At 45.6% G+C, this 13,985-nt stretch overlaps 1 protein-coding gene across 2 annotated transcripts in view; it reads right to left on the bottom strand.

The window, feature by feature from the left end:
• LUC7L (LUC7 like) overlaps window positions 1-13,985 on the bottom strand; it is a 32,442-nt gene that overhangs the window by 7,336 nt on the left and 11,121 nt on the right. For both annotated transcript variants that reach the window (XM_025274775.3, XM_006049957.4), the window contains 3 exons: window positions 5,867-5,977; window positions 4,734-4,877; window positions 1,244-1,420 (listed from right to left, as the gene is read on the bottom strand). In XM_025274775.3, the coding sequence (XP_025130560.1) occupies window positions 1,244-1,420; window positions 4,734-4,877; window positions 5,867-5,977 (432 nt within the window). The remainder of the gene's footprint in view (window positions 1-1,243; window positions 1,421-4,733; window positions 4,878-5,866; window positions 5,978-13,985) is intronic.

Here is a 13,985-nt window from a genome sequence, read left to right as displayed (position 1 = left end):
ACTTCCAAGTAACCTTTTCTGCTGATAGTGTAACAGCTATTTATTGAAATCTGCAACTTGGCTGTATTGTTCTATCAACTATATACTGCTCATAACCACAATGACAAAATATGATTTTTAGATAAGTGAATACTTAAGTTCTAAAGATTTCAGCAGAAGAAGTTTCAATGTATGCTGATGTTAAAAAAAAAGGGGGGGGGGCTTTCAGGTATAAGAAACATTAGGGCAAAATTCTGGGATTGTTATTTAAAGGAAAATAGGAATATAAGGAGTAGATTTTTTATAAAGATGGTAGCTGCCACCAAATTGTTATTTATAGTATATTAGCTACATGGAATATATGCTTATATTTTGTACCATAAACTTATAAAAAAAATTTACAACTTAAAACCATGTGACAGAAAGTATCACTTTTCAGAATTCCCCTGGAAGCACAGGAGATGCTCAAGACCAGTGGTGAGCCTGCCAACCGGCTCCCTCTCCAGTCTGAGCACACACCACCTCCAGGGACCCTCCCTGGGCATAAGGGCACCACCCACTGCCCCTTCCTGGGGCCACATGTGGCCTGAGGCCTTGACTGTCAAGGTGGCCTACAGTTAGGGGCCACATGTCTGTCCTTCCAGATTTCGGGCTTCTGGAGGAAAGGCCTGCATATTTCCCAGCATCCTAGTACACAGCCAGGGAGGTTTCATCAGTCTGAAAACAATTCAGCTTATCCCGAAGTTGCTTAACTTTCCTTCTCAGCATTCCATATGCAGGACGTCAAATGCTATAATCTAACCCAGGAAAACAAGGAGCCCCGAGGAAGGGACAGAGGCATCCAGCTGTGGGGCAGGGCCACCAGAAAAAGCCCTGTCACCTTCTTATGCTTCTAGCCTGACCACATTCCACAGGTTCGCCTTCGCCCAAAGAGAAAAACCACAGGCTACTGGCTCTCTCTCACCTCCAAAGAGAAGTGTTTCCAGAGGGATGCACGAGTTCTCTGTACCTGGGATGAATTCTGCCATTGTTCTCTGTAAACAAGGGGTAGTAGACTAAACAAACATCCCAGGCCCTGTTGGATTCTGAGATCTCAGGGAACACAATGATGACACCCGAGTAGCTCACTGTAAAGCTAAAGTATAAAACCAAGGCCTGATACCTCCACCAACAAAAAAAGAACACAAGGTTTGCTACAAGCAGAGAGACATGAAGACGATCACGACTTGGCAGGCTTCTTCAGAAACATAGCACATTAACATACCCTTAACTGATCGAGCTTCTCACGGATCTGAATGAATCCCAAGTGTAACTTGCCCCCGAAGTGGTCTGCAAGACGACGGTCATTGTCATGGAGGCCAAGGTAGGCTGAACAGACCTCACAGACACGAAGCTTCTGTTGCTGAAAACTAGACGCAGGCATGGAATTTCTGTATTCTTCCTGGAGAGCAGGAAAAGAGTGATCCAAGTGAGGTTAACTCAAATGCCACTGTCCACTCAACCCCTAAAGTGGAAGTATTTGAAGGGAGGTGACTTTTATTTTTAGCTGCCCAGCTTGCGGGACTTTAATCCACAGACTATAGAGACTGAACCCCAGACCCTGGCAGTGAAGTGCCAAGTACTAACCACTGAACCACCAGGAAATTCCCTAAAGATGATTTCAAAATACATAAACCTGAATCGTTTACAAAGCTTCAGATACTTGTAATTAAATTATAATTTAATTTCAATAAATTGTAATTAAATTGTAATCCAATTTAAACTGTTTATTTAAGAGATGAACTAAGAGTCATGATTTCAAAGCAGTGAGGGATATTCAGAACACTGAGACACACAGGAGACTGTGTGCTAAAGGCCAGTGGGGAAAGGGAGTTCCTGCGATGGTGGAGAGCTCTGTGAAGACCAGACTACAGGCTCCTCACAGCGCCCCTAATCACACCAGACATGGCAGAGCTCTGTTAAGATCAGACTGACTACAGCACCCCTATCACACCAGACAGACGGGCAAAACACAGAGCATCCAGAGTCTGCCCCGGTGCCCAGGAATGCCCAATGCAGCCCTGAAACCTAAAATCTGGAAGGAGAAACACACCAGACATCTCTTCAAACAAGGAAGTGTGCCTAAGGGAACAGAACAAAGCACACGCATGCCCACACACACACACACACCCTACCCCCGCCCAGCAGCCAGTGCGGTCTGAGTCTCCTCACAGGGAGCCATTTTGCCTCAAAGGAAAACACACGAATATAAAAGAAAATGACCCAGGACGCAGTGATGGCTGCCTGTGCTCAAATTAACACACGCATTCAAAATCTAGGTTGAGGGATACATTTCAACATTTGTCCTTAAAGTAAGACAATGTAATAATCTTCCATTAACTCATACATTCAAAACATTCCCTAAAAAATGCAGGTTAAAATAAGACATCATGTCACTCACTAGACTGACGGAGACACAGAACACCGGGCCCTCCCATACCCTGACGCTGGCGCCCGTGCAGCATGGTTACTGTGGGGGCAGCCTGTCTGTAAAGGTGGGGTTACCGGAAACATCCCTCACATGAGCACAGTGCTGGACACACAGAACCAGCCGTGAGATGAGAAACCATCAGTGACCTGGAAAACCACCCATGGACAAACAGCCATGTGCCCCTAAAATGCAGTCCCGCAGCAGTAAACAAACTGAACCCATCTGCCTGCAGCAGCCTGGAGAGCTCTGCCCGGCGATGCAAGTGGGAGGACCTGCAGCACCAACGCGGACGCCTCCACGCCTGCCCAGGAACGCGCATGGTTTATGAGCCCAGGTGTGCAATGAACGCACACGAACGCCTCTGGGGACAGAGCGGGAAAGACCGGGAGCTCAGATTTCCATTAGAGTGCGGCTTCTTTCCTAAAGAGTCAAACAGCTTAACAAGAAACACTAAACGTGGTGGGTGAGAGCCATCTGAGATAATATTCTACACCTTTCAGTAGTTTTGAAATTACTAATCCCATCCTCTAATATCCTTCAAAATAAATTCTACGCTGAGTGGAAAAAAAGTCAATCCCTAAGGGTTACAGACTGTGTGAATCCATTATGCAATGTTCTTAAAATGAGCAAATGCTAAGAATGGAGGGCAGACTGGTGGTCAGAGAAGTGGGTGTGCTGTGAGGGCAGCAGGCAGGACCTACGGGTGGTAAGCAGTCACTCGGTAGCTGTTCTGGGATGGGATGCTGTGTTAGTTTTCTAAGACAGAACCACTGTGGGAAACTGGGTAAAAAGCACACAGTGCCCCTCCCGCTCCACTTCTTAGGATACCAAACAGCCTTGCCTGCCACTAAGGGCAGGGTGGGCACTACCCAGACCAGCACAGCGGAGGCCTCCCTGCTCCAAGCCACCCTGTCTTGTCTGTTAGTTTTAAGTAAGGGGGGAACTCAGGTGATGAGGAAAGGGACAGTGGCCGAAGCAAGGCGCTTGGAGTCCCCATGTGTATCTGACTCCTGCTGCCCTTGGGGAACCCCACATCTACATTCTTTCAAGTCTCGGATCCATCTCACAGGTTTCTGGTGTCTGCCCTGCCCCTCAAAGCAGGAAGGCTCGGCCTCAGGATTCACTAAAAGGCTACAGAGCTCCTTCCTTCCTGACCCTCTGGCCTTTCTGCTGGGTACTGTCAGCGAACCAGGGAGCCTGATTCCATATACTCAAATTTTCCCTTTAAATACACAGAGGTTTGGATCCTGTGTAAGGATTCTGGTGCAGGACCTGGGACTCCCCACGCACGTCACTGCCTCAGTGGGCACTCGGCAGGATTCACATGTTCAGCTGTCATCACTGAGCTCCACTTCGTCCCAGGTGCCACAAGGAGCCAGGGGACCAGCAACAACCAAAACCAGCCCTGCGCTGGCACGCTGCCCACTCTGCCATCACGTCTCCATCCACCATCTGAACACTTCTCTCTGGATCTCAGCAAATGGCCTTCAGGATCACCCTGCCCTACCTGGACGTGCCCTGCACCCCAAGTCACTCTTAAACTGAGATCTCATTTCTTTTGAGCACCCATCTTCATCAGAGTGAATCTTAGCCAGTGCTCATTCTTAGCCAGTGCATTCTGCCTGGCCCACAGGAGGAGTAAAGGTACACTCCCAGCCCTCTCTCCCTGACTCTAACCTTCCCACATTCTCAAAGTCGATCCAGGCCACCTCCACTCCAGTGGTGAGGATCTGAGAAGCAGAAAACCCAACAGAGGAAACAGTCCAGACAGTCCTGGACTCAGTTTCTGCACCACACAGCAGAGTCCTGGCCTGGCAGCCCAAGGACACCACCTGGGTGCTGCCCATACCCTGCAGGGGTCTCTCTCCTGAGGGCACAGAGTCACTAATAACCCAAGGCCTCTCTTCACAGCAACTGCAAAGCCAGTCAGGCCCCATCACATCAGCTGAACACCTTGCACGCCGGGCCCTTCCTGGAAGCAGACGGACGCAGACGGGAGGTGCTCACGAACACGGACAAGCTACGCTCAGGATGCACTCTACACACGGGAGTGATGCTCAGAGCTCAAAGTGCCCAGTCTGAGGCCTCAGGGGTCAAGTGAGCAGCGAAGACACAAACCCCAGGGTGGGCTGACTTGAAATTGTACCATCCTGACATTATCACCCTATTTCCAACTCCTCCTCAATATTCAAGAAAATAGAGGCATGGCTCAGTTTTAGCCCAATGGTTAGCTCTCCGAAGTTAACCATGTTTCTTCCCTCTTTAAGACATTTTCCTCACCAACCTCAGCTTCTTTTTTCTTCGCACGGACTTTCTCCACTTCCATGAGAATCTTCTGTGATTCATCCACATTTCCTTCAGCTCCCAGCTGCTCAGCTTTAGCAAGAAGCTTTCCTATTTCTTCATTCAATTCATGTACTTTTTCTGCCTGGAAAGAAAGAGACAGCCATGCAAGATATCTAAAAACAAAAGACGAGAGCTGGGACGGAGGCTGAAGGGGTGGTGGTGTGTGTGTGTATGTGTGTAGTTATGACTGATTTGTGCTGTTGTATGGCAAAAACCAACACAACATTGTAAACCAATTATCCTCCAATTAAAAAATAAAAACAAAAGATTTTTTTAATGCAAAGAATGTTTCTGTTGTTGCATTTCTGCTGTTTCAAAGAGAATACACCAACAGCTGGAAACTTCACTGATGATGTGAATTGTAACAGTTACAACACCCATACTGCCCCCACTGAGACCAACCGTTAAGTGTCAGACCCTAACCCGTAAGATCTCTGCACTGAATCCCAGCAGAGGCAACAACACACGCCTGTCACTCCCACAGGCTGTAAGGCCCATCCTGTGGGCCAGGTTCCAGGCTGTCACTCCGTATACCTTCCAATACAGCTCAGCCTCCAGGTGAGGGTAACAAAATGTGTGAGCCTAAATACATACATTACTTACCCTTTAAGCAAAATGACTCATACTGGGAGTTTCTTTTAGAAATAAACAGCACCACTGGGCTAGTTAAAAACTGTCTATCTCCTAAGAAATCCTTTTATAAAACTGAATGGAGAAAAAAAAAACACTGAAGAAAACTCCACTGAAGAAGGGCAAGGCCTTCTAAATGATGTACATGCCGATTTCACCAGGTCTACCTTTTTCTTCTGTGACACACACACCAAAATTTAACCATTTCCCTGCTAACTTACCCCATTTCCTGTTCTGCAGAGGGATGTTAATAAAGTAACTTTACGACATATGCAAAGTGCAGTGACAGGCTGCGAGCTTGGTGACGGCTTCCCTCCTCCCCTTGAATAATCAGGGCAGTGGACACCCACTGTCCACCCCAAAATGCGCATTCGGCACTGACAGGTCCCAGCCCCGCTCTTATACCAACGACTTGAGGTGGGGGCCTCCCTCCCCGCATACCTTCGCAGAAACTTCTGCACTGATCTCCTCCTGCGTCTCTGCCAGCCGTTTCTTGGCAAGCTCCGTTCTCCGATCACACTCAGCGATGAAGGACTCCAAGTGATCCATCGCCTAGCTCAGGAGAGGCAGAGGGCTCCGGTCAGTGACCTGCCTGCAACCTCAGAGCTCATGTGTTCGATAGGAAGTGCAGTCCTGGGTTGGTTCTTAAGGCCTGTCGGTTCAGTGGGAAGATCTGCAGCTACACTACTGCTAACATGTCCACAATCACATTCAATCTAGGGGCTTTGTTAAACCAAACGACTGTGCACAAGTATGGTCTTCTCATCTGATTTATCTTCAAATGTGTCAAAGAACCCCCATCCCTCAACAATTTCAAGAGATTCTAAAGGAAGTTGAAACACCTGGCATAACTGACTGTTCTGAGGGACAGGAGAGGCTAGGCCGTGTTATCATGTCAGAGGCCCTCCGCTGGTGAGGCAGGGGGTGCAGATGTACTCACTGGTCTTTGTGAGCCACGTAAATATTATTCCCTCATGCTCTGAGGGTAGAGTTCCCCCTTCCACCTCAAAACAAAATAGAACAAATGTTACTTGAGCGGTGAACACGTTCAGTTATGGCCTACCATCTAAAGCAGTGGGAAAACAGGTTACTACTTACCCAAAGAGATAATGGAAAAGACACTCTGAAAAGAGTTGGTGGAAAAAAATAAAAGACTAATCAGTAAGTGGTCATATATGCTAAGCAGTTAACTTGCTGTAACTAGTCAAGGCCCCAACATAACTTCAGATAAACATATAAACAGGACACCCCTTTTCCAATCTCCAGGCTAGGACCAACCAGCGCTGGGCAGCAGGTCCCACGCTGCTCACACAGGGGCGTGTTACACAGACAGCAAGTGACGTTGGGAGCAGATGACGGGATTAGACAGGGTGAGCAGAGCGAGGAAAGCTCTGGGTGCAAATGGTAATAAGGCAGATGAAAGTCAGGCCAAGGGACCAAGAAGTGATGACCTATGTCCCTGCCTCCAGATGTGGTCTGGAGAAAGCCCCCAGCAGGGATCAGCGTTGACAGTGGGATCCCCGTTTTTCAAAGGAAAGCACACTCGGGCGTTGGTCGAGACAGGGAAGAGGCTCTGTGATAGCACTACACCTGCGGTCCACCAAGGCAAACTCCCTGACTCCACACTCCTGGAGCTAAAGACCTCCTTCCTGTTTTTGGTCCTCAAATATTCTCGATGAACATTTCACTATGCTCAAATCAAACCATCAGGAAAGCCAGTGACCGGCATTCGTTGGCACGCATGCACTGCATTTCCTGGAAGGATGTTGAGCTGACCAGCTCTGCTGACAAGGTGGGGACTTGACAGGATCAAAGTGTAAATCAGGCACCACCCATGCTCTTGGGGACAAGGGCTCCTGACGGACCAGCCGGAGAGGTCCCAGGGACGCCTGCGCACAGGTGCTGAGACCTGGGTACAGAGTTCCTCTACTGCCTCCCCAGAGAGCAACCTCACACCGGACATGGAACCAAGACTCCACTCATCAGGGTTTGAGTGGGCAATTCTGCCAGTGCCTTTACCAAGCAAAGAACCACTGCACCTTACACAGAATATAAACTGCCTATGGACTCAGACATCTGATCAGCTAACAATAAAATGGTAAACTTCATAGCATAGAACAGGCAGAATGCAGAGACATCTCAACTGAATGTTCTTTAAAAGATGGCTCTGTTCTGCTGCCCCTCCTTCTCTTCAATGTGCTTCTCAATTTCATTTTGCTTCCTAAATCAAAGAGCAGGTTTAAATGATGAAAATAAAATTTACAAAGAAGGTATTCAAACCTACAAATTAAGTGCTACTGACAACCTACCACGTACTAGCAAGTCATGCACCTCTACTCTGTAATTCAGGGGTGGCGTGATGAACCACATACTGCTCGGGGGGGTTGAGCTCATGGGGGTGCACAGGTCTCACTGCTGCTGAGGCTGCCCCCTGCCCCAAGACGGTGAGGTGGTCTCCCTGACCCTCCTGCCCAGCAGCATCGGCAAGCCTGAGAGGAGCCCGTGCTGCCAGCTGAACAGTCAGTGCAAACACGTGCCTCGGGACAGCCATCCAGGGCTCTCCAGGCAGCAACTCCCAGATAAAGGAAAGGAAGCACAGTCTCCAGAGTCCTGAGGGACAGCGTCAGGAGGCAAGGACCCCTGTGATCCGACTCCACAGTCCCTACGCTTGGCTCTCACAGCTGAGGCAGTACTCACCAGCCCCATATATAGAAACTAGAAAAGGGCAAAGTAACTTGCCCAGGGTTGTACAGGGACTCTAACCCTGGACCTAAGAGAAAGTGTGACTGCCACACTACACACCTGTAAGACAGAGAGCAGTGGTCCCATTAGGTGAGATGGTGTGTTGCTCTAGAAACCTGTTACATCTCAAAGGAAATCAACATGGGGAAAAGGTGAACTATATTTTCACTGAATAGAGAAAAATGTTTACATCTTCCACATGTGAACAGTGAACTAACGGTGCTCTGTGTGTCCGCGTCCAAGTTGAGATACTTGAGATGCATTTACACAGATGACCTACTCCCTCTCCTAAGGAACTCCTGGTGTAACTCTCTCAAGAAACTAAGGCCAGGTCCTGGGGTGGTCAGGCCGAGGCTGTGCTGGACTAGAAAGAGACAATGGTGAGGTAATTTCTTCCAGGTAACGCAAGTTTTGGGTGGAGGAGCCAGCCACCAGCTCAAGTTGAGGGTCTAAGCAGGGTATACCTACACAAAGAAACACCTTTATGACAACCCTGTCAGGCCCACGAAGAAATACCTGCTTAAACCTCTCTGACTGGCAAAAACTGCAAGTTTGGTAACTCGCTCTGTTAGTGAAGACGTGAAAATGGGAACTCCCAGGTGCCGCTGGGGGCAGCACTCACCCTCTGGAGAGCATGGTGGCACTAGCCGCCAAAATGACAAAGCACAACCTTTCTGGGCAGACAGCGCCGCGTCTAGGGATCTTTCCTGGACGCACTCACGAGGTGCTGATGTGTACTACAGCACTATGACCATCAACAGGGGACCAGTCCTACGAAACAGAAACCCATCCTCTGGAATACTATGTCACCACAAAAAGGGCAGAGTTAACTATATTACAGGGAATAATCTGAGATGTATGCTGAAAATTAAATCAAGATGAGGGAAGAGCAGGCAGACACAGCATGTGTCCAGGAGACTATTACTTGTGTTTTAAGAAAAGTGAGATACACGCCCCTCAGGTTCCACATAATCTCCAAAGGGAAGAGAAGAAACTCAACACCTGACTACCTCTGGGGCCAATCAGGGGGCTGAAGAGCAGAGCAGGAGACAGGCTTCACAACATACCTTTCGTACCTCAAACTCTGAGCCCTGTCAACATCTTACGTGTTTTACAATTAGTGACAAGCAGCAACCCTAGTGACGTAACTGATCTAGGCAATAATCCTCACTGCTGCTGGATGCACGCACCCCAGTCTGATGGGGGCCTGTGCAACCAGCAGCCAGGCTGCCCACGCCACTCCAGCCCACTGACGTCATGCCACCGAGGTGACGTGCCAGCCACTGCCCAGCTCCACCTCTGCGCTACTCTGTCAAACAAAAACCTGATTCTGACCATCATGCATCCAGATCTAACTTCCAGCTTACAGGAAATTTCAAATGTAAGGGAAAACATGTTAAAAAGACTGCATCATAAGGATACAATCAGCAAAATCCAGGATATGAGAAACATTAATTTCTTCAAACAGATGTAAAAAGACTTACGAAGCATCCTAGCGTGTAGATCTTATTTTGGTATCTGAGTCAAACAAAAGACTGTAAAAAAATCCTTTTTGAGATAATCTGGGAAATTTGAAGACTCTTAGATAAGGTTAAGAAATCATCCTTTAAATAATAAATATTTTAAATAAAATTATCTTCTAGATATATTTGTAGTACTTACAGATGAAATTCCATCTCTAGGAACTACTGTAAAATAATCCAGTATGGAAAGACAAAATAAAGATGAAACAAGTCTTCACATCAACAATCACTGAAAACCAGGAGACGAAACCCAGAGATGGTCACTGTACTCTTCTACTTACATTGGCATATTTAATTTTTTTCTCAACGCATTTAAAAAAACATGCTAATAACATACAAACCTCTATATATAAATTATACAAAGAAGGTCCTATGTACAGCACTGGAAAATATACTTAGTATCTTGTAATATACTATACTGGAAAAGAATCTGAAAAAAAATGTATATATACGTATAACTGAATCACTTGGCTGTACACCAGACACTAACGCAACACTATACATCAACTGTACTTCAATTAAAAGAGAAAAACATGGTAATAAGTACATTCTGTCCCAACCAACTATAATACCAGATTTTTGTATGCAAAGTAAAAATAACTTCACAAGTCAATGGCAACACTGAAATATTTACAGATGACAGGATGTGTGAAGTCTGAGATTTGTGAAAAGTCAGTTGGCCATGAGCTGATCATTCCTGAGGCTGAGTGATAGGTACACGGAGATCCATTAAGCCGTTACACCTCCTGCTGTCTGAGATCCTCCAAGGTAAAACAAAACAAAAAGCAACTGGCCATCCAAGGTCACCTGCAGCACTTGAAGAGCAAGCTGTTGCTCCTTTTCCACCTTGAAGCTGTGGTAGGGGTCTGCCTCCAGGGAGTGGGAGGGGCACAGGGAAGGAGGCTTTCTGGGTTTTCCATTGACAGTCTGGGGAATTCTGATTTGGCCACACACTTCCAGGGAGAGCACACAGTGAGTTCCAATACACACACTTACCCTTTCTTGCTCAGGACTTCCTAAGGAATTTTAAGTCACTGAACATTCAGGTCTCACAAACATTAATTTCAAGGGCACAGTCTACCATTTGAGTCCCTCATAATCTGTTCATTCATCACTAAAGCATTTTTGTTGCATCCAATTTTTCAACCTTATTCACGACGCTACGACAACAGTACTTCGTGTACCACTGTTTGCCTGTGTTTCAAGCACAGCTGACCCTTGAACAATGGGCGGGGGGTGGGGGTTAGCGATGGAGCCTGTAGCTGTGCAGTATGCATTTACTGAAAAAAATCTCCAAGTGTACCCTCACAGTTCAAGCAACAAGTGTTGTTTAAGGGTCCACTGTACTTTCTTAAGACTGAGGATTTGTAGAAATAAGTTATAAACTAGAAGTACCTTTAAATTTTCATTTCTGCACATTATACTAGCAATTCAACTGGACCTAACAACTTCACATGACTTAAAATGCATAATTCTTTCTTCCTCCCTAAGAAATCATCATTTGAGCTTGGTAAGTACCTTTTAAAACTGTATTAAAACGTATATACAAGTACACAATTTTTACTCCATCTAGGATAGTTGTTAAAGCTTTTTCATTTTTTACATCAATGCACACATTTTCTATGATCTATAGCTGTGCAGCATTTCACTATTTTAAAACAACTATATCCATTCCACAGTAAGTATGTATTTGCATTTTTTCACCTTTCACTAATTCAGAACAATGCAATAAACACCTTAAGTCTTCTCATACACAGGCAAATACTCTAGGACCATTTCTTACAAACTGCTTAGAGGACATTAAAAGCTTATAAATATTTTAAAATTGTATACAGAGCTGATGAGCTCTTATAAAAGATTTTTATACTGAAAGTCAAATGTCACCTAAGCTGAGCAACTAATTCAGAAATAAACCAGACTGGAACTACCCTGGTGATCCAGGGGCTGAGACGCCACACTCCCAGTGTAGGGGCCTAGGTTTGATCCCTGGTTGGGGAGCTAGATCCCGCATGCCGCAACTAAGAGCTCCTGCTTGCCATGACTAAAGATGTCGCACGCTGCAACTAAGGCCCAGCGTAGTGAAATAAATTAAAAAAAAAAAAGAAATAAAACAGACTAATAATGATGCTTTCTATAAAAGCATAATTTTCTTTTAAATTAATGCATCCACTTATTAATAAATCCACTAAAAACTCAAGTTTTAGAAGTTTCTCTTTTCTGAAAGAATAGATGAAAGGCATCTAACACACAAAAGCCTTCATGTTGATATGACTATAATAACCTGTTCTAAAACTGCTGTCTCTAATACAACCTGGATAAAAACAGCTCCTAATCACCTCTGACTGATCCACTCAACAAAACAACTCTCCCAGGGTCATGTGATGATGTTTCCGTGACTTCTGGCAAATAGCACCAATCTTATTATACTTTCAGAGACTCTGGAGATAAATGTTAGGCCCACCTCAAAGATTTACTGTCAACAGTGAAGAGATTCTACCAAAACACTTGGTAAGATACACAAATATAAGTTACTAAGAAAAATCATGGATTACTGACGGTTCACGATTTGTGAAAACAAAACCCATGTCCGTCTTACAGTAGTGATGACTACACTGCACCCCCTCCAGAGCCAAACCCGACACAACGCAGGAGCTGCTGCTCCAGCCTGGGAGCTGCGCATCCACATGGCCACGGGGGGCTTGCAACACAGGAGCTGCTGCTCCACGCCTGGGAGCTGCGCATCCACATGGCCACGGGGGGCTTGCAACACAGGAGCTGCTGCTCCACGCCTGGGAACTCAGCATCCACATGGCCACGGGGGGCTTGCAGCCGCACACCAACAGCAGTGCCTCAGGAGGCAGCGGCAGGCCAGCGAGACCAAGAGTCAGCTCGCTGACGCCATCTGGCCAAGCGCCTCGGAGGTGTTCTCATTTATCAAGACTGCAATTCGACAAGAAACATCACAACTAGCTTTTGCTATATACATGTGTTCACCCTGAAAAGCCTATCTTCAAAAGATACAAGTGACCTCTGGAGAGGCACTGGGTAAGAGTCATGTGGAAAAGGGCAGACTTTTCACCTGGAATCTCTAACAGTTGTCTTACCCATCAAGAAGACTGAAAAAGTTATTCCATCAAGTTTTTGTAACAAACCTATATTCTAGAAAAGGACTTTATTTTTTCCTTCTAAGTTTATTCTGCGTAACTAAGGAAATAAATTATTTTAGCCTGGTATTTCAAAGCCAGGCCACATTTAGTGTATTAAAGTAACCCATGCACATCCAAACACTACTGATATGTATTAAAAATTCAAGGCAGGATAAATTTTATGGCTTGTGAATTCTACCTTTAGGTCATTATTTTAAAAAATAATGGCAAATAAATAATAAATAAAAAATAATAAACAAACTACTCATACTTAAATAAAAATAATAAATAAATAAATAAAAAGTTATGGCAAAATCTTCCTAGCACCCAGAGCTCCACAAAGCACCATTCACTGTATGAAAGGGCGATAACTAACGTAAGTGGTCCTCGTTAATAAACAGTCCCATTAGATCCTTCTCTTTTCACTTTAAAAAAAAGTTGCAATGAGCACGTTTTCTGTGGACTCATTAACACATACCATTAAGATACAGTCCCAGCAGCAGGATCCTGGAACGAGTGAATACATGCATTTAACATGCTGACAGCTACTTGCTGACTGCCCTCCCACAAGCACAGCTGCTCCAAGTCACCCCCACTCGTCAGAACAGGAAGACCTCCTCTGGAGGCTCAGCACTAGCTAGCAAACATTTCAGCATGAACCATCTGTAAGGTAAAATATGATTTCTTCTAAATCAGAGAACATACCTATTCTTTAATATATATATTATATTTTGGCTACAGCTTGTGGGATCTTACTTTCCAGACCTAGGACTGAACTAGAACCCTTGGCAGTGAGAGGAGGAAGTCCTAACCACTGGACCATCAGGAATTCCCTCAAATATGACTTTTAAGGAGCTGGAGGGAGAGGTGGTCACCTTTTAAACTGGAAAAGGTATTCCTCTAAATGGTAAATTTTCACAGTACAAAAACGTCTTTTGACCTACTCTAGCCCTCCAACTAAGACAAATGTGTTCAAAGTCTCATGGTTTCTTCTAAAACTACTCTGCAAATCTAAGCATGTCAACAACACTAAACACTCTTTCTTTTTAAAAATCACACTATGGAAGTCATCACACCAGTTTTCCCACTTTACCTTGGACATAATTTCACTACCTCAACCCTCTTTCCACAGCTGCACATCATCCCACT

Source organism: Bubalus bubalis, chromosome 24, assembly GCF_019923935.1.
Source record: "Bubalus bubalis isolate 160015118507 breed Murrah chromosome 24, NDDB_SH_1, whole genome shotgun sequence".
Classification (NCBI taxonomy): domain Eukaryota; kingdom Metazoa; phylum Chordata; class Mammalia; order Artiodactyla; family Bovidae; genus Bubalus; species Bubalus bubalis.
The sequence above is the reverse complement of the archived record's forward strand: the minus strand, read 5'-3'. Positions and strand labels throughout refer to the sequence as shown.